General features: G+C 36.3%; 1 protein-coding gene across 1 annotated transcript in view; it reads right to left on the bottom strand.

The window, feature by feature from the left end:
- Nucleotides 1-24,364, bottom strand: part of LOC100889203 (cytoplasmic phosphatidylinositol transfer protein 1) — a 62,958-nt gene that overhangs the window by 22,584 nt on the left and 16,010 nt on the right. The window contains exons 2-4 of the mRNA XM_030986285.1: nucleotides 18,607-18,755; nucleotides 17,915-18,012; nucleotides 6,097-6,104 (exon numbers count right to left, since the gene is read on the bottom strand). Of these exons, the coding sequence (XP_030842145.1) occupies nucleotides 6,097-6,104; nucleotides 17,915-18,012; nucleotides 18,607-18,755 (255 nt within the window). The remainder of the gene's footprint in view (nucleotides 1-6,096; nucleotides 6,105-17,914; nucleotides 18,013-18,606; nucleotides 18,756-24,364) is intronic.

Here is a 24,364-nt window from a genome sequence, read left to right as displayed (position 1 = left end):
CCTGCTTAAAAATCAGGTCAGTTGATGGTCCATGCCTTAAAAAGTTTGACCTCCATTTGTACATCATAACAGATATACATGTTCATGTATGTAATAAAACACTTACCTAGAGCTGTATGGAACATTACTGGCATCTAAAAAAAGCAAGATCTTCCCTTACTAATTTCCTACAGTACAAATACAATATAATGTTCCTGATTAATGACAATTTTAGTTTATTTCAGAAACCTTCATATCAAGTCTTCTGCCTACTGTATAGTGCTGTAGACAGCTTTTCTCACAGGACAACAAGCAGATATTGTCAACTCTGTGATATTCCCAAGCAAGTAGCGCTCTATTTAGTTTTGTGCTAAAATGCAATAAAATTTTCCCATTTATCTTAAATAAACAAATCTTATTATCTTACACCTATACTCTGAATAAATCACTTGATGTGGTTTTTTTTTTTACACTGTTCTGACATGAAACAGACCTATTTATTTATCAACAAATAAGAAACAATATGGGTGTTTTTCTGGAGAAAAAAACAGAGCAACATGCACAGCTAACCAATTACAGAGGGTTGCTGATTTATGTTTCATATATGACAACATCTGTCCTGTTCAATAATTTCTGCTATTACCAACAAAATAAACTTGATGCTAGGATGGAGTTAAATCATTGAAGAGGAAAGGCAATCAGAGCACAGGAGATCAGGTTGATCTTAGGTTTCAGATTAAGTTCTACTTGTGCAAGCACAGGGTTGTCATAACACCATTTGATACTGTAACATGTACAGTTAACAACTAAAATATTCATACCCCTTGCAAATTATATATTGTTTGTGTTTTCATAACTCAAGAATGACAGGTGGACTGGTTGAATTAGGGCCCTTGGTTAATACTTTTAGATGTAAGCTTTAATATTAATTTTCTTTAATATGTCATACTTAAACAATTACAAAACCTGGTAATAATAATAATAACTATTTCTTATATGGCGCTTTTCAGGAGGGCCCTATCAAAGCGCTTTACAGATATATATATTATTACCCCCAATCATCAGATTTAGGCTTACCCGCACACAATGTATGCACATTCTCCACTCCCTGGTAAGCATTCCAGCCAGGCATCATTTTTACAAGCGCACACTTGCTAATCTAACCACATTAGCTTTCGCATCCTACCGGGTACCCATTTAACACCTGGGTGGAGAGTGGCAAATGTAGATCAATGGTAAGGGCATGAACTACTTTGTTAACTGTATATTACCATTCAATTAGTAGTGGTCACACAACAATGATCTCTACAGGCACATAGAAGTGTAGTTGGAAGGTTTTGGGGGAGGGGGGGGGGGGGCATAAAAACAATGGCAATGGGTGCATTGCAAATGACTTTTTTCTTAACTTTTAAGAGAAATTTGGGATGTGTAGTGTCCCCCTGATGTTTGAAAAGAGATTTTCACCAATATAATATTTTCAGTGAATGAAAATGCACCCCCTTTCCAAAAGGCTTTGTACAGGCCTGCATAAGGTGTATCACAATTTTTCGCTTTTTCCATGCCAAAAGATGATATTGATATTAATCCTGCTGCTTAAATTTTTAAGCTGTTTACAATTAATGTGGACAAGTATAAGAGATAACGAGTGTATCTTTCTGAAGTACAAAGGTGAAAGTCTAGCTTAATCAAACAAAACAATGCCTTAAGTGCTTTTTAAGATCAACCCTTTCAGGGCAGAGCCACAAGCTTTAATTTGAAACTTGTGAAGGAAGCATGTATTTCAGTTAAACACAATCAGGCCACTCATACTTCCCACATCGGCTGGCATTGGCACCGTAGTGTGAAAAATACTTGTTTGTTCATGTGATGGTTTTATTCGTTTTGCTTTAGTTGATGTTAAACTTCACAAAACTTCCTATCTATTTTATTTGTTCCCCCTATACTAGTGCTCTTCTTTTTACTTTTCCATAGATCTTTTGGAGCTTTTTAGAACTAAGCCACTGACATTCCTGTCTGTTTTTCTTTGATTTTCACTACATTCCATCATTCTGTACTTTCTATCAGAGAATTAACATGTTCTGCCTCATTAAAAAAAAACATTCTTCTTGTCTCAGTAAATTAGTATGATTTTCCTGTTTTTATGAGTCTATGTATTTCATGTTTCCCTTCATATTCTATACCTATTAAAGTGTTATGGTACTTCTTGTTTTTAGCGACTCTAAATGATTGATGTATCATTATTATTACATTGGTCGCTCCTGTCAAGCGATACTGAATTTGATATGAATTATACATGATAGAAATGACAGATCCATGGCACCTATCATCCATCCTTGCTTTTAAAATGTGATATATATCTAATTAAGTTCCATCGTGAACTCAGTAAAGTAAAGTGGAAAACTTCTCCGTTTTGGTGAGATCGATCAACTAAGCCAGCATCGAGATGGATGATGGACATTATCAATCATCCTCCGCAGTGTTTGCAAGGCATCCGTTGCCATGGTAACATATTTCATAACACTCTCAGGCAAACTTTGCCCCACTGAATCTTCCATCATCGCTTAATGCACTTTGGATGTTAAAGGTGATGTGATGAATCCTTTTTGCCATTTTATAATAATCAGTTCTGCAATTGCAGAAGTACATGTACAAACCTTGGTTTGAAACGCGTCAAAACGTGTCATATGACGCACATTAACCTACATGTAGGTTTGTCGACAAACCTCCTTTGTGAATTCGGGCCGGTTTGTTTATATAGCAATATACCATATTTTCAACACAAAATCCACTATTAAAGGAACTAAAAATCAACTTTTAATTGCTTGATACTGGTTGATAGGTTTTTCATTGATTTATCATTGGTTGTCCAGTATCCATTTTTATTCATAAGCAAAGGATGTTATAACAAAATTCATACAAGGTCATGTGGAATTATTCTTGCTAAAACATCTGTGCTGATTTTATTGTGTCTGTGAAAACATGCAAAACAGATGCACCACCTTCACAAATGATATTCAAAGTTTTCGAGCAAAAACTACCAGCAATTACATGTAGCTAGGCATAAATATTACCTTAAACTGCAAAAAGGCATATTAGAAATTTAAAGTTTCAAATTTGAAGTAATATTTATATGGGTTAAGAGAATTTGTGTGCTTCCCTTGGACAGACATTTTGTTGTTGGAAGGTGTTTTAAAAATACATTTCAGATAAAAATTCAAAATTAATCTTTAAAGATGACGGCAGCATTTCACATATCATTTAGATTTTGATCATGTACGGGTACTACTGGATTAGTATTTTGGATGTAATTCTTTTTAAATTTGTACCTTTAAGTCTGTAAATATTGCAAATCTAAAAAGATCTTCTAAAAGTAATCAGAAAATAACCTGTCATCCAAGATGATTAATACAATACCTTTTCATCCTTATAAAGCTGCAAAGCCAAATCTTATTTAAATCATAGGCTGAGGAAGACACAACACACACAAAAAAAAAAACCACACCATCTGACAGGCTCTCTGTTAATATTTAGAACAGAGTCCTTTTATTTTCACAATGAAATGAAAGACATCCTTCCCATGAATATAATCTGAGGCCGTCGAAAAGTTAATAATTTTTCATGTAGGATACTAAACCCAAGTTGCATGAAAACATCTGGAAATGTGTCATCTGTGTTTCAACATTTTTGGAAATGAAACGTTTACAGTTACGCTGCCCATTTTCTGCAAATGCTAATAAAAAGAAATACCTTCTCAATTTACAAGAAGTCCAGAAAATATGGATTACGGTGACAATCAATTTGTTCCTTGAAGTACATGTATACTTTCCATTTTTCTCTATACTTTGATCTTGCTTCCCCTCCCTCCTTTTCTACTTCCAATTGGCTTAACTCTAATTAGAATTCGGAACAGCTCTTATACGGTTGGATAATGAACTATTGGTCAGTGCTCTTTAATCTTATTCATTTTTTTTTTTTTGACGAAGCGATTTGATATCAAGCAACAGAGTAATTGGCATTTTGGAGTTTCATCTGCAAGAAGGGAGGCTAGCATGACGGTGACATGATAAGAATAAGATAAAAGCTATCTTAGAACACCTGTCATCCTGCAAATTGACTGATAATCTATGATACTGTCAATCACTGACTTTCTAATCAAGGAAGTAGTATCTCGTTATTTTAATATTCAAAATGTATGCTGGGAATTTCAAAATATACCGAATTCCAAATACATACAGGTAGCAATACGAAAACAAATACTGAAGTATTAATATGCACTGCGTTAAATATGGTCTATGACACAAGTTACAAGGAATCACTCGGTGGTCAATTTCCTACACTAACCAAATTCCTAACTTCAAACCTGCTCTACCTAAAGGAGAGCGTATTTAAACTTGCAATATATCTTTCTACAAGAAATATTTTAAACCCATATGTTGAATATACAGTATAGCGACACTGAGTTCTTAACATGTGGAATAATTTGTTGTTGATTGGAACACTTTAAGTTTAAACATAAAGAACAGAATGTCTTTCTACTGAGAAACAACAAACCCCTAGACCTGCTTTTTATGCATTTTCCCATAGTACACATAAAGTGCCCTTGAGATAGATTCTGATTTAGTACATTATTTATAGATTCCTGAAAGATATATCATTTCCAAAACAAGATACACATTTGCATCCCCGGTCAAGGCCCTTTCCCATTGCCACATAATACAATTCAACATAATTCCTGAAGGTTCCAAAAATAAAATATGGTTTGTAATTCCGTAAATTAAATAGTTGTCATAATTCTGCAAATGTCATTTTTTTAAATAGAATTACAAACCGTCAGAATAATGAGCCTTGTTTCATTTTCGGAATTAAGACCCACATTTCATTTTCAAAGTTATAATGAACCCCCTGGTATGTGAAACTTGTGTTTTGGAATTACAAACCTATGAAAAAATGAATGCCTCCCAATTCAACTATTCTTGGATCCCAAACAGGCTACCCATTTAACATTCTTCCAAATGTATTGAGAAGTGACAGCTACTAAACATCTTTATTTCAGCAGAACAATTAGTCCGCCAAGAGCCAGAAGGATGATAAGTCATCCATTAAATGGGCAAGTCCAAGGTGCGTTGTCCCATATACTGCAGACTGCATCAAGTATTTTAGTATTCCTGACGATTGTAAGAGGTTGATCGCCATACTATAGCTTATATCTGAGGAAATATTTGCCGCCTCAACAGACAGCCTATACTATAATGGTTGTATTTTGTACCAACAGGTATTGAGTAGAATACCAGACAGCAGTCTGAGACTGATGATGAAAACAAACCCATCTTGAACAGATAATCTATAGACAGACACATCACGTTTGACAGCTAAGAAGAGAGTGACATTTAGATTGATTCACCAGCCATGGCTCTAACACTCTCCCATTATACATCTTAACAGCTGAGGCATTAAAGACATTATGACATTAAAATGCTTAAAGGGATCGTTTAACAATGTTAAATCTGAGATACACGGTCCTACATGTTACCAGTGTCTGTGATATGGTGTAATATTGAAGCCCTAAAAAAATCGCGCTTCAAAATGATCAAGAAGTGCCTCAAAAAAGTAAAAATCTTTAAGTGACCGGTTTTACCATACTCATTTTCCCCCAATAGACTGTAGTGTTATGAAAACCGTTCTGCGAGCGGTTGTCAAAATTTGTAATTCCAATCATTAATATCTTGATAATCAGACAGCGATCAGCGTGTAAAAGTCATGGAGTTCCTGACTGAACTTAAGGTTTATAATTATCATTGCAGTATGAGCTAAATCAAGGATTATTTCTAAAGGATCTAAGACAAAGTTACCGGATCCCTTTAAGTAATCATAACTCCAGAGCAGTTTCATTTTTATTGATTATCATTCCCATTTTTGCATTGTTTATTCCAATATTTAATATGCACAGAAATGAAATTCACCCTGAGGAGTAAAAAATGAGTTACTGCACAAGGATCTTATTATTTGCTAGGAGCCATAAAGTAAATTTTTGCTCTAATTGGACAATATTTACTTTGAGAAATGTAATCACTTTCATTTAAAAATAATCATCACTATAAAAACAAGGAATATACTCACTGTGTATTCTGTTGAGTGTGTGAAGGTGACATCCCATAAAATGATCAGCAATATGAAAGAGAAAAAACAACACAAAGAAATAGATTAAACAAGAGAATGAACGTAGAAGCAAAGAAGAATTTTCATCATGTGACAATGAAAGTAAAAAAAAAAAAAAAGGCAAGAGAAAGACGGGAAGAAGAATGGAAGATGATGAAGAATTGTAAAAATATAGGAGCAGGACAGATTGACAGAAGGAATGGCACACAGCAGAGAGGGAAACAAAGGAATATACAAGGAAAGCAGGAATATATTTATAAGAAAAACAAAATATGATGGGAAAGAAATTCAACAAGAAATCTAAGAAAAGTTTTACGTAAATGGTTTGTTTTGGGGATGAGAGTATACAATTTAAGCCCCATTCAGAAATAAGGTGGTTAAATGCTGTTTTTCTTTAATGATGACATTAAAAGGAATTGCGCTTCACATTTCTGTATCTTATAATACAGAGCTATCAAGCGAATATACAGCAAACAACTAAATAATTCATAACCTTACCAAGTTTTGATATTTTTTATGTATTTAAAAAAAAGAAGATTTTCCCTGATTAATGTTTCTTGAGAATGTAACATATTTAAGATTTCGACTAAAGGTATCCAACAAAGGCACTAATTCAACCATGCAGTTCACTCTTCATTCCTAAGTTACAAAAAAACACATTAAATTTACAAGGGGTATGAATAATTTAGTCCGGCTTTGTTGCATGCAGTTGTCACAACACCTAACACGGTTTATACTACATCATATCTGAACAAGCCGAAACTCATTCTTTTCTCTCATCACTGAAGGAATGCACCCTCATAATTTTATACATGCATCAGGATAAATGCATTTTTTATTTGACCAATTAGCTTGACATCTGTCAAATGCCACAAAGGCCATACATCGCATTCACAAACATTTCTGCCTATCAAGTGTGACATACTGTGATAGCTTTTATGTTAAGTTCCCTAATCATTTTTCGTTTACTCAATCACAATTATCTTCAAAACATGTGTGCCAACTGTTCAAATGTGACGTTTCATTTAAGCTGGCAGCCACAAAGACATTCACTTTGAATTACAGTTAATGCTATTCTTGTTCTCAGCAGAAGATATCTTTCATTTCATTTCATCCATTTTCATTTGTTTTCCACATTCCAGTTAAACAAACAAAATGCAATTACAAAATAATGTACAATATAAAATACAAAGGAATACATAGTACATAGAAAGACAAAAAAGTATTAGTGACAAAGGGGGAAAATGAGCAAAGACGGTGAGATTTGTAAGGTGCCAAAGCCACTTGAAAATCAAATGCTGAAGGTGCACTTGTGGAAATATGAAATCACAGATTAAAGCATCTGCATTATAATCAAAAGATCAGGAGTAAGATAGAGCATATAAAATGAAAGAGAATGATTAATCTGATTATTTGCCAAATCAAACAGATATATGTTTTACTTCATTTGATTTGCTATAACAAATCTCCCGCGTGAGAGTTTCCACAGCGAAGGCCTTGCATGAGCAAATGAACTCTCTTCCCACTTGGTATTGAGCTAAGGAAGAACAAGAATCCAGAATTTCCTGTGTAATCAGTTCTATTGTTTATATTTATGTATGTATACTGTATGTCTACATATGTTTTGATATGTTTTTGTAAAGTCAAGAACAATATTGAATAAAGATGATTCTATTATTATAGAAGGAAAAAAAAAAGAATCCAGAATTTTGAGTATGTAAATATCTAGATTGAATGTTATGATTCATCAAAGTGAGACTAAACTGTGGAGCAAAGCCATGGACCCAATGAAATAAAAGTAAAATAATGTGTCTACTACTGGGCAACAAATGGAGTAGAGACGTACATCCCATAATACTGAATTAATGCCCTTTTGGCTCTCGCTGCGGGAGAATATCATGTAAACCCTGATTTGTGCCAACTGATCATTTTAATCCTTCGAAGCCTTCAAGCAGTTGACACCCTGCCATGTACAGCTTGTGTCAGAGTCAATTCCATATGTAAACAAATCTCAAGAGTACCAATTCATCAAATATGAACCAGGGCAAGATATCGGTAGCAAGGCCTCATAAATCAAACTAATTGAGTTACTTAGAGATATGAGCATGTGTGTGCTGTTCCCTTTTTAGTTTACTCACTCAATAAAATCCAGAGGCATGTTTAATCAGTCAGAAACCATCCAAGATATATTTGGATAATTCTAGCGCAGTGAAAATATCGCTCTACATGTACTATTGTACTTCATATTTGCAGTTCACCAAGCTAATTTCTCCATACAGTCCTCCTAAACCAGTTTGTTATATATGAATTCAACTTTTCTCAGATATATTTGCATTCTTAGTTTTTGATAATATATTTCATATTATGCCGATAATTATATTTAAACATTCAACCTGTTGAAAATGCTATATGGTTTCTTAATGTATATCTTCCAGAGACCCTGGTCTGGGTTGTGTATCTTGGTTTGTTATACATGTATGTAATGAAAAGTATGATATTATCCAAATACATCACCTCTTGTATTGTATTATTCACAATGTACATGTATTACATTTACAATTAGAATCCATGCAATTTTGTAAATCTATTCTTTAAATGTTCCTTGTGGTAATTTTGCTTTGTATTAATAGTAAGGTCATATTTTGAAAGTCACATTCAAATTGTGTCAGAGCATTCCCCTTAAATTGAGTGAAAACAAAATTTCTTGATACTTGTATTTCACAGGGAAATGAATAATGTCAGCACTTCTCATCCATTCCTACTTATTTTTTTCTTTTCCTTCTCAGAACAATAAGAACATTTTGTCTGTTCAGAGCCAGAAGGGTATTAACTGTGTATTGAAGTATAAGACCCCATTCTCATTCACTTCGTTGGAGCGGTCTAACTAAGACCCGTTCCTCAGGAGCGGTTTTTAGGTGAGTGAGAACGGTCAAAGTGGTCCAAGAAGTGGACTTCTGGACCGCTCCAGAAGACCACCTCTGGAGGTGGTCTTGAGGAACGGGTCTTATTAAGAGCGGTTTGGACCGCTCTAACGTGCAATGTGAACGGAAGCGTACTTTGAGCGGAAGTGAGCTAGTGACGTTCCGTGCGAAACATGTAGTACGGTACATACGGTTTGTATTCCGCGCACGAAAAAATTGACCTGCTGACCTGAGCTGCCATAGCAACAAGACTACTTTCACTCGTGGACAGTTTGAGCCATAAAAAACTGCTCGGAGTGTGAACGCTCGCAAACCGTTCCTCAAGACCCGTTCCTCTGGAGCGGTCTAACTAAGACCACTTTCAAAGTGAGTGAGAACTGGCTCCAAACACACAATTTGAGACTAGCTGCATATACCATTCATGTATGAGTAAAGGTTAAAGTAAAATGCTTGTATTAAATTACAGACTCAGGAGGCATATAACTGCTGACTACAAACACCTGGTTTCAACACAACACCATGAACAAACATGAACAATTTGGGAGTGACAGTAACTTGAGCTGAAAATGAGAAATTCAAGCAGACAAGCATACATAAAAATGGAAACACGATGCAAAGGAGCATTGTTTAAAGAGTGCAGTACATCATGTAGCATATATGGCACACACTCAGTTTTATACATTTCGTCCTTGTTTTCACGAAGTGATGGTAGTGAGGAAAATCGTCACGCAAAGTGAATGCAATTTTTTTTCACTACCGTCACTTCGTGAAAACAGCGACGATTTGTCGGACAAAAATTACAGATTTTACATTTCCAAACAATTTTAATGATTATTTGTTTCACTGACTATACTGTCCTGTATTATGTTTTATTTTTCTTATGCAGATAATAATAATAATAATAATAATAACTTTCTTATTATTACCATTTGCCACTTACAACGTACCAGACCGGACCGCTTACAGTATTATAACCCCGGTCACTGGATTCTGCTACGATTCTGAACACTACAGTGCATATTCTTTACTTCCTTAGGAAGCATTCCAGCCAGTCGCCCTTTTACGGGCGTGCACATGCTAACGCATAAACAGAATAGAACTTGAACTAAAACCATCCTTTTTGGGATGGAAAAGCACAGATGTGTACATTTCTATTGGTCTACTGAGCTTACAAAAATTGATTTCAGTACCAGTTTAATCTTCTTTTTTGAAAATTTACTTATCTACTGAACTACCTGCACATCTTCATATCATTTTTCATCACATGTGACTGGATTCTACTTTATATTTCTATGTCACAAGTATCAAATCTATAAATTAAAACAGTTTTTATATGATACAATAGAGAAACAGTGTATCATGTTTCTATTAGGTGATAATTACAGTGTTTCTTAAATAAATTTCTTATGCCAAATTTTGCCAGAAATATAAAATCCCTGAACAAATTTTGATTGTACATCCACACAAGAACTACATGTACATTTGTTAACACGTAAGAGTAATGGTCTTAGCAAAAGAAAAGGAAAAATCTTTTTTTCTTCTGTGCTGAATGTTGTGTATGTCAGTTTCATTGTACTAAAATGAAAAGAGGTGTTATTTTGTTAACATCTCAAAATCTGTGATGACATTGCCATTGGTGTCTTAAAAGTCTTGAAAGGCTGAGCTATAATCAGATTAGGAGTAACAGACAGCCCATCTGGATATTCTGTGTGATCAATTATACAAAGCGACTTCTCAGTTATCAAGTCATCATTTGTAAAATACACTGTTTTTCATGTATTAGACATGTGCTTGTACTATCATTCCACTGGCTTGTTAAGAGACTAAGAAAAACGGTCCACCTGCACGTTTGCTGGTACTTTTGTCAAGGAGGATGGATCTCTTTGCTTTGGTTCTCCACTTTTCCTCAAAACATTTAGTCATGTTCGCATCATTTTCTCTCACTATCTCTTTCTCTTTCATCTCTCACTTTTTCTCCCATCTCTCTCTTTCTCTCTCATCTCTCTCTCTCTCTTTCTCCCTCTCTCTCTGTCTCTCTACCTCTTTCATTTGTCTCCACTCAACTTTTTCTTTCTTTCTTCCTTTGTCTGTTATATTCTTTCTAACTTTTGAATTAAATTTACACCATAATTTGTTTCTACTTTCTATTTTACTTTTTTGCGTACATGTATATGTAAGATGTCTATAATAATACCAGTACATATTTCATCAAGATTGCTCCAATTTCCTATATTTCAAAACCCTACCACAAAAATCATACATGTAGATAACACTTGATGGGTACATGGCATAACGATGTGATTGATTGTGTCTTTAAACGGCAATAACATTCATTGAGAGTCAGAGCCTTCTGTCTAGCCTAAATGAGCACAACTAATGGCCCAAATAAACGACAAATACAGATCCTGTCAACTCGTCTATCTTCAAAGAGGTCCCGGCATATATCTGATTACTATGAGCAATCCTTAGGGACTGATGGCAGCTCTGCTCTACTAGCGAGCGATGGCCGAGAGGACATCATCAAATATTCAAACCTTTTAAACGGGGCGAGTGTGAAACTAATTTTCCAGTTTGGTCAGGAGGGATTTGGTTTTTCATGGGTATGTTTTGTGTCACTCTTACTTACTCTCTTTCTCACTATCAATCCTTCATTATTTCTCTCTCTCTCTCTTTCTTTCAGTCATATGTTTGCCTTTCTCTCTTTCACTCTGTCCTCTCTTCATTTCATGGTGACTCCTGAAAGGTCTGACTATATCTCCCTCTCTTAGATTCTCTCTCTCTCTCTCTCTCTCTCTCTCTTTCTCTCTCTCTTTTCCCCCTTCCCCCCCCCCTCTCTTTCTATCTTTTCCATATTTTCTTTCTCTCTATACATGTAATGATGAGGTATGAAAGATTAGGAACATTAATTGCATTTTCATGAGCTGAACAAGGAGGCCAGAAGGGAATGCGCAGTCTGCAGAGTTCCTAAACAAAGCCCTTGGCATCATATGCATAAAACATGAAAAGTAACATGAAGAGAGGGACTTCTTGGCTTAAAATACTCAGTATATAACACCAAGAGATATATTCATCATCCAGACTTCCACCAAGGTCTTCCATTATAATCTATTTATTAATGAATACTATGATACTAAAAGCTATATTGCCCTACATGAAAGTCTACACTTTGCTCTTTCTTGAGTTCTCACAGCATTCCTTGCTAAACCAGTATTAGCAATCAACTAATTTCATGCCTTTTAAAAGTTGAAATTGAAAGCAAATATATGAAAATGCAAAACTTTGAAACTAAGCTTCTTTAGAGTTTAACACGTATATTCTTTGGTGTTCTAATTTGCTATACAACATGTGTGTGTTTGCTAATAATGGAAACTAAAAGAAAGAGAGCAAAAAAGAAAAACTCCATGAGGAAAAAAAAGAAAAAGAATAAGTTTATGAAAAACCACTGCAGCCACTGGTTTTGCCTCTAAACATGTTTATAGTAATTGAATTGCGACCTCATTTCCTTATGAAGCATCGCCCATTGCCATGGGACTGCTCAGGCAGGGAATGGGTACACGACCCGCTGCATGACATGGGAACCCACACACGGGACTGGGGGGCCATTTGGGGCTTCACTCCAGAGTGAGCACTTACCTGCGAGCGTGAATATTGACGGGCTTCGGGCTTGGGGGTGATATCAATAATACATGTATGCTTGACACGCTCATAAATCATAGATCTGCTCAGGCAGACTGAAGTGGATGATTTCGCGGGGTGCGTTGCCCTCTTACCACTAAGGGTTCCAACCGAAGAAGGGTACCGGGTCCTATCCATTCCCGTACATGTACGTCATACCCTCGAGGGTTAAAATTAATGATTTCTATTGAGTTTAGTATCCTTTAGGGTTTAGGAGTGAAGTAAGGTACTCAATGTTGCCTCTGACATACAGGATGAAAGTATATACTCTGTAATTGAGACATCATGACTACATTAATCTTTGTACCCACAAACTTTACAGAAAAAACGTAGCTACACTGGAATACTGTAGATGTCTGTCTAACATATTTGACCTAAAATGTTTTCTTAAAGAATCAAAGGCAAATTAAAATTGATAGTAATATTGGATATTTAGTTCTAGTAAGTTGTGTTCCGCTTTATCTGAAGAAGAAATGGAAGTATTAAACAGTGAATAATTGCTATGGGCGTAGTTGTCAGGGAAATGGGATAGGCCCTAGGGGTAATTTTGTCCGGGAGTGGTCGTCTGGGTGTTGTTGTTCAGGGGGTAGTAGACATAGAGGCACTGGTCCTAGAACTCATGTGTGAATCATCAAAGGCAAATGGATGAAAAGAATGTATGTATGGATTCAAGTATTCAAGAGGAGGCGCGATAGCTCAGTCGGTAGAGCAGTGGTCTCGTAATCTGGTGACCCGGGTTCGAAACCAAGTCGATGCGCTAGTGCCCTTTGGTAAGGCATTAATCCTCATTACCAGGTCCCTCGGAGCTGCCGGCCGTCTGGCTGCTTACTTTCAAGCATTTATGATTTCTTACCCATCAGGTAAAATAATCACCATCGCTATTGAAGTCTAAATACTATGTTTTCTAATTGTATTCTGTGATATCTAAAGTAGATATGAAACTATCAATAATTCCTCTGGGGACAGTTTAGGAGGGAAAGTAATCTTCATCAGGTTAATAGTGCTGAAGTAATTCAGCAGCTGATAAGAGTCCTGACAGGAATTTTTGCTAAAATCTTATCTAGGAATGTATTTGGGGCGTATTACCAGAAAGCAAAAAAACATGATTATCTGAAGAAGATATGAAAGTATTAAACTGAATGTGATTTTGTTAAATGGTGGTTTATTTCACCAGGATGTTAAGGATCCAGGAGGACAAACAGCTGAAACTCCTATCCAAAGGACTTGAAGCTGTACGTGTAGGTCTTTTGCACAGAGCACAAGCAGATACAATTGGTTTTAAACTCAGTACCTCACAGTGACAAGACACCTGCTCTACAACTGAGCCATCAAACATGCACATACATGTATGATGTTGCTTTAGATATGGAGCACTTGGATTTGACTACGCACTTAAAACCTTAAAGGGGTTGGGTAACTTTGTCTCAGATTCTGAAACAAAATCCTGGATTTAGCTCACGCTGCAATGATACTTATAAACCTTTAGATCAGTCATGAACCCTGTGACTTTTACAAGCCGATCGCCTGTCTGATTAATGGTTTTCATAACACTACAGTCTACTGGGAAAAACAAGTATGGTAAAACTCAAAGATTTTTACTTTTTTGAGGCACTTCTTGGTCATTTTGAAGCGCAATTTTTTTACGGCTTCAATATTACACCATATCAAATACACTGATAACATGTACATGTAGGGCCGTGCATCTCAGATTAACATTGTTAAACAATGCCTTTAATCAATTTCTATGAATAAAATTGAATTTCAAATTAAGACCCAACTTAATGACTAAAGTCAGTAAGGGTTGACTTCTTACAGGCCTAAGGGAAAGGTGGTAAATATGTATGGATCTACAATACTTCCTCTGTTAAAAACTGTGGAGCAGTTGATACGGTAAACTAATCAAATGATCAACTTTAACACTAGCCCCTACACTAAACATTACCCTAATCCTAACACTAAACCTATTTAAACAAGAATACAGAAATACAACTTAAATCCCACATCTTTGATGAAACAAATCCCATAGCAAACGCAACCACAGCAAAATGAGAGAATACTTTACGTCCATCAGTATTTCCTACAAAGGCAGCCCCCTGACAGTTTATGCTATAGTAAATCATGTAGCATTAAGCAGATTTGGTATCAAATTGGACTTATCAGAAAACCCTCTTCATGATCATGATGGACGAGTCACATCTGGGAAAAGGGAAGAAAGTGTTCTCTTCTTGGGGAAATGGGGGGGGGGGGGAGGAGTGTGAGTGTGGATTTACAATATGTAGCTTTTTCATTTTGATTTCACTTGTAAGTGCACTGTATTCCACTGGGAGCAGTAACTCATTATATTCAACATAGAAGCTTATTAGCTTTTTGAGTCGACCAAGACACATTCCTCTTTGCAGATTAATCAGCCAAACTCAGACCACTGATGGATCTTTGGTAATCATGTATCCTTGAATATGGTGACTTCCAATAAGATCCCCCATCCCTAGGCCCCATAAGGTTTTGACACGTCTGTCATCTTTCAATTTTCAATTAGGAGATGAAGATATTTGTAGTCAATATCATAAGTAATCACATTTAATCCCTTATTGAAATGTAGCCTTTCTAATAATACCATAACAATGCCATAGTCATAAACCTTTAATTGCCAAATTGATTAATCAGGGGTGAGCACTAAAAAAAATTAAAAAAAATCGGTTTTTTTGTTTTCCCCTCAACCACGCCCCCCTTTGAGTAAAAAAAAAAGAAGAGGATTCGCGGGGAAAAAATGGCATCTAACAACATTCCCCCCTTTCGAGTGAGAAAATTGGGAAAAAATAGGGAAATTTGGGAAAAAAATAGGGTAGAACAGAGAAAATAAGGTGGAAATCAGGAAAATCAGGATAAAATTAATAGCGAAGAAGAAAAAAAATCTGGTAAAAAAAAAAAAAAAAAAAAAAAAAAAAAAAAATCTGGATTTTTTTTTTTTTTTTTTTTTTTTAAATCGGGAAGAAAAAAAAATCGGGAAAAAATCGGGAAAAATATAAAAAATCAGAAAACTGATTTAAATCGGGTTTTTATCAGGCCTGATTAATAAAAATACTGGTATCCTAGACCTGGGCAACATGAATTAAAGTGTACCAATTACCAAAAATACTACCCCGGTATGTGTTATATTTTAAGGGTTCCATGTTGCTATACCACATTCAAGCTATAAAGAGAATCAGCAAGTTTAAAGACACTCTCAATTATTACATAAATGTGACTTGTGCGTAAACTTCTAGATGCACATGTACATGTACATTTATATGCGCTTGCATAGAATACATTTGCGCTGGGTTTCATGTTATTCTTTAATTTCTTAATACTACTTTTCTTTTAGCACAAAGGATGCTGGATACAATTTCTTCGAGGGTTGATTGATTTATACATTCTTTAGGTATATGGAACACTTTGAGGTTTCTGCACATTTTCCTGACAACAAAACTTACAATACCATTCAGCGGATAATCTTAAATCTTCTGAGTTTATCTCACTTATAGGGATACCCAACCTTGATAGGAAACTTCTCTAGAGGAAGCAAAAAAATCAAGTAGACTGGTCAAAGTTTTAATAAAAATCCAATCAAATTAAACGATAACTAAACTGACAGTTTTAGAAACTGTGTTTCTCAAGTTTCTGTTGCCGTTTTCCCATGACAGTAAGAGCAACAGTGTGAAACCATTGTTGGCTTAAAGAAGATTAAGTATGAAAATCAAAATGATCTGCAAGTTGATCCCAGACCAATCCCTCGGCTAAACTCAATTGACATGGAACAGCTGACAGTACATGGGCAGTGGTGAGGGACTGCATGGATATGCGGTGAAGAACCGATAGAGTCTAGGGGATCCGGCAGCATGTATGTTTGTGACTGTTTTATAGACCACCATTCCACGTGTATATACCTCTCTCGCTTTCAATCGCTTTCTCTGTCTCTCTCTCCCTCTGTCTGTCTGTCTGCCTATCTCTCTCTCTCTTTCTCTCCCTTTGTTTCCTTGTCTGTATTCTGTCTCGTCATCTCTCTCAAACTCTCTATCCACTCTTTCTCTATTCTCCCTTTCTTTTCTATATTTTACTTTTTTTCTCCTTTCCCCTTTTCTTCTGAATCTCTCTCTATTATCTTCTTTCCCTTTCTTGCTCCCTTCATTTTTCTCTCTCTCTCTCTCTCTCTCTCTCTCTCTCTCTCTCTCATTCTCTCTATCTCTATATCTCTCTCTATTATCTTTTTTTCCCTTTCTTGCTCCCTTCATTCTTCTCTCCTTCTCTTTCTCTCTCTGTCTCTCTGTCTCTCTCTCTCTCCTTTTTCTGTCTCTATCACTGTCCCTGTCTATTTCCGTGCCTTACAATGTACCTCATCATCCATGTGGTTGCATGGCAATGGAGTCAAGTGCACTATCCATGATGAGAAATTAATGCTTGGGGCTCAATGTGATTGATATGCTATGCTTTCCTATTATTCATATTCATGTACGTCTGTCTCTGTCTCTATCTCTCTGTCTGTCTGTCTGCTTCTCCCACCCTCTCTCCCTCTCCTTCACTTAATGTGTATAAGTCTTCTTTCTCTCTCTCTCTCTCTCTATTTTCCTCTCTATCTCTCTCTCTCTTTTGCTTTCTTTCTCTCTTTCTCTCTCTTTCCCTTACCCTCCTTTTCTTTCTACTGGTTCAAGCAATTGCCTCTCTTTCGCTATGTAAAAGCCCCTCTAAAGTGCTGGGAACCCCAAATTCGCCCAAAATTTGATGCAAAGATCCCCCCATACCTTAAGAAAACCTAAATTTTGTATTCTTTTATCAATATTTGGCTTCAAACTCATTTAAAAAAAAAAAATCCTTGCAGAAATGTGTCTTAAATGACATCCTCTTTCACATTACGATACAATTTAAGTGAAATTCTGCCATCAAATTTGTGGGGTTCCCTACGATTGAGAGGGGCATTTCTCTCTTAGATGAGCAAAGCACCTAATTCCTATTGAATATGTTGGGCCATTAGGTGTATTAACTAAATGAAAATCACAGGTTTTAACATTTCAGATAATAAGGAAAGATTAAAGTTTGGTACGTGCATAAGTATGTTTAGGCTAAAGAGAACAGTATACTGGGTAACAAATCACATATTTTTATTAAATAGAAATAATTAGAGAAATTTTTAGTTGAAGTTGATGGCTAACCTGTCATGGTATGAGGATAGTGATTCCATGCCTTCTCTGTTATATAGAAGTAGCTGCACAACCTGGAAACTAACTTCTGTATCCAGACTGGTAATCGACTGTAACAAAGACAAGAAAAGGTTTTCGTTAAATGAGCATTACGGGTACACAATCGAACTACATCAAGACACTAATTCCAAGACCTGGTTTAAATGAATGATATAACATGAATAAATGTGGTGAGAAAATATTAGTTTCTCATTCTTCAAATCAGGGAATTTAGCCATACAACTTTTTCTTTCTTCAATACCACAGTAGAAACAAACTAACATTACATCATTCATGCTAAACTCACATTTAAATGACAAATATTATGTATGAGAAAATATTATGTTCATTTGAAAAGCATTATAAAGTCTTATTTCGAATGGTCCTTCAATCATATATCTTAATAAAGAAGTTATTTCTACTGAACTTTGTCACCACATAATTCTTGCTTCAAAACACCACTTAATTGTTCTAATTTTTCAACAAGCCTTCTAAAAGTTTTTAAAAAATCTATGGAGTGCCTTTAAGATAACATTTTATATAATCTCTTGAATAAATCTGACATAATCCAGAAAAAACAAACAATGGTATTTATACTGTAGGTAGGTTTGATTAAGGACCATTTTGTTTGATCACTCGGTAGGTCCATGGTTTGACTGACTTACTTTGATAGATAGACCCGTTTCTCTGTGAACCTGCCCTTGCCATGGACAGGGTCATCGCACTCTACATTCTGGATAACTTCTACGCCTTCTCCCTTCTGAGACTGTTCATCACTGTGTTTTGCTATCATGTACAGCTGTCCTATGTGGTACTGAAAGATACAAGAGACAGGATGATACAATGAGAAACAATGAGACAATCAGACACTGTTCATCACTGTGTTTTGCTATCATGTACAGCTGTCCTATCTGGTACTGAAAGATACAAGAGACATGATAATACAATGTGAAACAATCAGACACTGTTCATCACTGTGTTTCGCTATCATGTACAGCTGTCCTATGTGGTACTGAAAGATACAAGAGACAGGATGATACAATGAGAAACAATGAGACAATCAGACACTGTTCATCACTGTGTTTTGCTATCATGTACAGCTGTCCTATCTGGTACTGAAAGATACAAGAGACAGAAGAAGACAATGAGAAACAATCAGACAATCAGAAACTGTTCATCACTATGTTTCGCTATCATGTACAGCTGTCCTATGTGGTACTGAAGATACAAGAGACAGGATAATACAATGTGAAACAATAAGACAATCATGCACTGTTCATCGCTGTGTTTTACTATCATGTACAGCTGTCCTATGTGGTACTGAAGATACAAGAGACAGGATAATACAATGTGAAACAATAAGACAATCAGACACTGTTCATCACTATGTTTCTCTATCATGTACAGCTGTCCTATGTGGTACTGAAGATACAAGAGATAGGATAATACAATGTGAAACAATAAGACAATCATGCACTGTTCATCGCTGTGTTTTACTATCATGTACAGCTGTCCTATGTGGTACTGAAGATACAAGAGACAGGATAATACAATGTGAAACAATAAGACAATCATGCACTGTTCATCGCTGTGTTTTACTATCATGTACAGCTGTCCTATGTGGTACTGAAAGATACAAGAGACAGGATGATACAATGAGAAACAATGAGACAATCAGACACTGTTCATCACTGTGTTTTACTATCATGTACAGCTGTCCTATGTGGTACTGAAAGATACAAGAGACAGAAGAAGACAATGAGAAACAATAAGACAATCATACACTGTTCATCGCTGTGTTTTACTATCATGTACAGCTGTCCTATGTGGTACTGAAAGATAAATGAGACAGGATGATACAATGAGAAACAATAAGACAATCATACACTGTTCATCGCTGTGTTTTACTATCATGTACAGCTGTCCTATGTGGTACTGAAAGATACAAGAGACAGAAGAAGACAATGAGAAACAATAAGACAATCATACACTGTTCATCGCTGTGTTTTACTATCATGTACAGCTGTCCTATGTGGTACTGAAAGATACAAGAGACAGAAGAAGACAATGAGAAACAATCAGCCAATCAGACACTGTTCATTGCTGTGTTTTGCTATCATGTACAGCTGTCCTATGTGGTACTGAAGATACAAGAGACAGGATAATACAATGTGAAACAATCAGACAATGAGACACTGTTCATCGCTGTGTTTTACTATCATGTACAGCTGTCCTATGTGGTACTGAAAGATACAAGAGAAAGAAGAAGACAATGAGAAACAATCAGACAATCAGAAACTGTTCATCACTATGTTTCGCTATCATGTACAGCTGTCCTATGTGGTACTGAAGATACAAGAGACAGGATAATACAATGTGAAACAATAAGACAATCAGACACTGTTCATCACTATGTTTCGCTATCATGTACAGCTGTCCTATGTGGTACTGAAGATACAAGAGACAGGATAATACAATGTGAAACAATAAGACAATCATGCACTGTTCATCGCTGTGTTTTACTATCATGTACAGCTGTCCTATGTGGTACTGAAGATACAAGAGACAGGATAATACAATGTGAAACAATAAGACAATCATGCACTGTTCATCGCTGTGTTTTACTATCATGTACAGCTGTCCTATGTGGTACTGAAAGATACAAGAGACAGAAGAAGACAATGAGAAACAATAAGACAATCATACACTGTTCATCGCTGTGTTTTACTATCATGTACAGCTGTCCTATGTGGTACTGAAAGATAAAAGAGACAGGATGATACAATGAGAAACAATAAGACAATCATACACTGTTCATCGCTGTGTTTTACTATCATGTACAGCTGTCCTATGTGGTACTGAAAGATAAAAGAGACAGGATGATACAATGAGAAACAATAAGACAATCATACACTGTTCATCGCTGTGTTTTACTATCATGTACAGCTGTCCTATGTGGTACTGAAAGATACAAGAGACAGAAGAAGACAATGAGAAACAATAAGACAATCATACACTGTTCATCGCTGTGTTTTACTATCATGTACAGCTGTCCTATGTGGTACTGAAAGATACAAGAGACAGAAGACAATGAGAAACAATCAGCCAATCAGACACTGTTCATTGCTGTGTTTTGCTATCATGTACAGCTGTCCTATGTGGTACTGAAAGATACAAGAGAAGACAATCAGACAATGAGCATAGCTGTGTTTCGCTATCATGTACAGCTGTCCTATGTGGTATTGAAACATACAAGAGACAGGATAATACAATGTGAAACAATCAGACAATGAGACACTGTTCATCACTGTGTTTTGCTATCATGTACAGCTGTCCTATGTGGTACTGAAAGATACAAGAGACAGGAGAAACAATGGACAATCAGACACTGTTCATTGCTGTGTTTTGCTATCATGTACAGCTGTCCTATGTGGTACTGAAAGATACAAGAGACAGGAGAAACAATGGACAATCAGACACTGTTCATTGCTGTGTTTTGCTATCCTACAAGACAATCAGACAATCAGACATTGAGCATAGCTATGTTTTGCTATCCTATGTGGTACTGAAAGATACAAGAGAAGACAATCAGACAATCAGACATTGAGCATAGCTATGTTTTGCTATCATGTACAGCTGTCCTATGTGGTACTGAAAGAACAACAGACAGGGGAAGACATTGAGAAACAATGAGACAATCAGACACTGTTCATCGCTGTGTTTTGCTATCATGTACAGCTGTCCTATGTGGTATTGAAAGATAAAAGATACAGGAGAAACAATGAGAAACAAAGAGAAACAGAAATGAGCAGTTTATAAAACCCCTCTGAGATGAGTAATTACTGTACTTTGCTTCGATTTGATTTCCTACAATGAATATCTGATTTTGTACTCAGCTCTGGTGCTTCACTCTCTCTATGCCTTTCTCCTCTCACTCTCCCTCTCTTTACCTCTCTACTAGTATTTCACACAATAGGCATGTATTTGGTTTTCTCCTCTCTTTCTCTTTTGAAACAGTCTCTATTTATAATCTTATTCTATAACTCCCCCCCCCCCCTCTCCCCTTCTCCCTCTCTCTCTCTCTCTCTCTCTCTCTTACTCTCTCTCTCTCTCTCTCTCTCCTCTCTATCTCCTTTATTTTGTTATCTTTGTTCCTTTTCCATTCTCTTCTCTATCCTGAGTCCATTTCCCTCCCTACTCTCTCTTCTGTCTCTATCCAACCATATGGATATCACATTAAAGTTAACACAAAGTGTTTTCACTTAAATACATTCTACCTCACTGCAAACAATTTCCATTGACGTCAGAAGAACAACACCAGCATGAAATCGAAGTAGATTAATTTCCATTTCATTTATCACCAAAGATATATTTACACGATTACACGGACATGTGTGTAGTGGAGTACATGTACATAACAAAAACAAGGGTATAATAAAGGATTGTAGGAAAAACATATTTCTTCAAAGATTGTGTGTGTGCATGTACATGTATGAGCAAGCAAAGGCTCTAGATGTACCTCAAATTCTTCAGGGTAACTACACATTTAATAAAATGAATACCAAAGTACACATAACTTTAATTCACTGAATTGATATATGTTGGTTTATGTCTCCCCCCCCCCCCCCCTCTCTCTCTCTCTCTCTCTCTCTTCTTATCAATATCTCTCAAGCTGTGTCTATCTGTCTCTGTCCTCCCACTCCCCCCTCCCACTTCCTCTCTCTCCCTCTCTCTCTTTTTCTCTCTGGGTGCATTTATCGGGGCTTGCCACTAGATATGTACATATCGTACCCCACTATTGAACCCCACTATCGAACCCCACTATACGATCGTGATTTGCGGGATGTCGAGTTTATCGTCCCTTCACGATTCAAAATAAAGGCCTTATGTCTGCCCGGCTATTTTGACCCGGGAAGCAGACAGTTTCTCGGAGGTCAACTTCACACACATGCTTGTACACAACACCTGGGTGGTCCTATTTGTATGTGAGGTTCAAAACAGCTTTGCGTTTATCGATCTCTCAGAAACGTGATTCTGGCTGTATGTCACATACAAAACACACCTTTTTGCGTCTTTAGATATGCCCATATCTAAAGCCCTTTAAAAAAGGCTTTGCGTTTATCACCTTCTAAATTTGCCTAAAAGACGTTTGAGAAACCTGATTCTAGCCAAAAATCTGGTCGAAAAACGCAACCTCTTTCTATCTTTCAAGCTGTGTTTGTCTGACACTGTCCCCCTCTCATGTGCCCCCCCCCCCCCCCCCACGTCTACCTACATGTACTCATCAATGCCAATCAGACCAAATCGCCTGGTTGAGGATCCTGCTGATTTAGAAGCCAATCTCACAGATCAAGCAGAGACGACCAAGAGTCAAGACACCAATTTATACATTTATACATTTCTACCAAGCTAAAGTAAAGCAGGTACAAAGTTGAAGGCAAGTTAGCCATCTTCAAATCTAGGGCTTTTATTAAAACCTTTCCAATGTAATAAAAGCTGTCGAAAGACCATCCACTGTACGGCTCCACCAGGAAATAAATTCTCTAATTCCAATATCCAAGAAATGTTGGCATGGTCACTTACAGAAAGTATTTTGCCTAGATATGTACACTAAAGCGTATTTTGTAACATATACATATAAAGGTATACTGTATAATCTGACACAAGTTTAAGTTTTTAACATTTCCAATTACATAAAAGTATTTTTGAAAACTACATACAAGTACAAGAAAGGAAAGTGGGATATTTGCAATATTCTTCATATAAAGGTAATAAGAAGCTGCTTGCAAGATGAATCACAGAGTTGTCAATTTGTGTTTGGTCATTCAAAACTTTAAACTTCATACTGTAACTTATGTACCCTTTATCAGATATTCCTTTACACTTCACAAATCCTTCCTCTCGCTTTCAATCATTTACATGTACTAAAGGTAATTCTCTAGCATAAAGCTGATGTCACGATACGTTTCCCCTTGGTAGAACACGCCCATTGGCGCATACATGTAGATCTGACAAATGTCAGATTATAGACCGATATACAGATGGGCTGAGCATATCCATGCCACTGCCAATATGTTTTATTAAAATATCAACAAGACACCTGCTTTTAACTCTCTCTTGAGGTAGTAATATTGATTTGAAGTAAAACAGCAGCAAGTTAGACATTTTTTTCTTCAAACATGGAATCCTGTATCATTTAAAGCCCCACTGCACTACTTTTAGCTATTTGTGCCCACTATAGCAAACAATTGATCCCCATATGATCCCCTTTTTCTTACGTTGAGAGCCGATTTGATAAAATAACCACCTGTCAGTGACCTTGCAGGGAGGTCTAATCCCTCCTGGCTAAACTAGTGCAGTGAGGCTTAAAAACATAGTAGATTGTTTAAAGGGAAACTTTGACACTTAGCCTACAGGTAAAAA

This window comes from Strongylocentrotus purpuratus, unplaced genomic scaffold (genome assembly GCF_000002235.5).
Source record: "Strongylocentrotus purpuratus isolate Spur 01 unplaced genomic scaffold, Spur_5.0 spur5_contig_837, whole genome shotgun sequence".
Taxonomy (NCBI): domain Eukaryota; kingdom Metazoa; phylum Echinodermata; class Echinoidea; order Camarodonta; family Strongylocentrotidae; genus Strongylocentrotus; species Strongylocentrotus purpuratus.
This window is presented reverse-complemented; position numbering and strand designations above follow the sequence as displayed.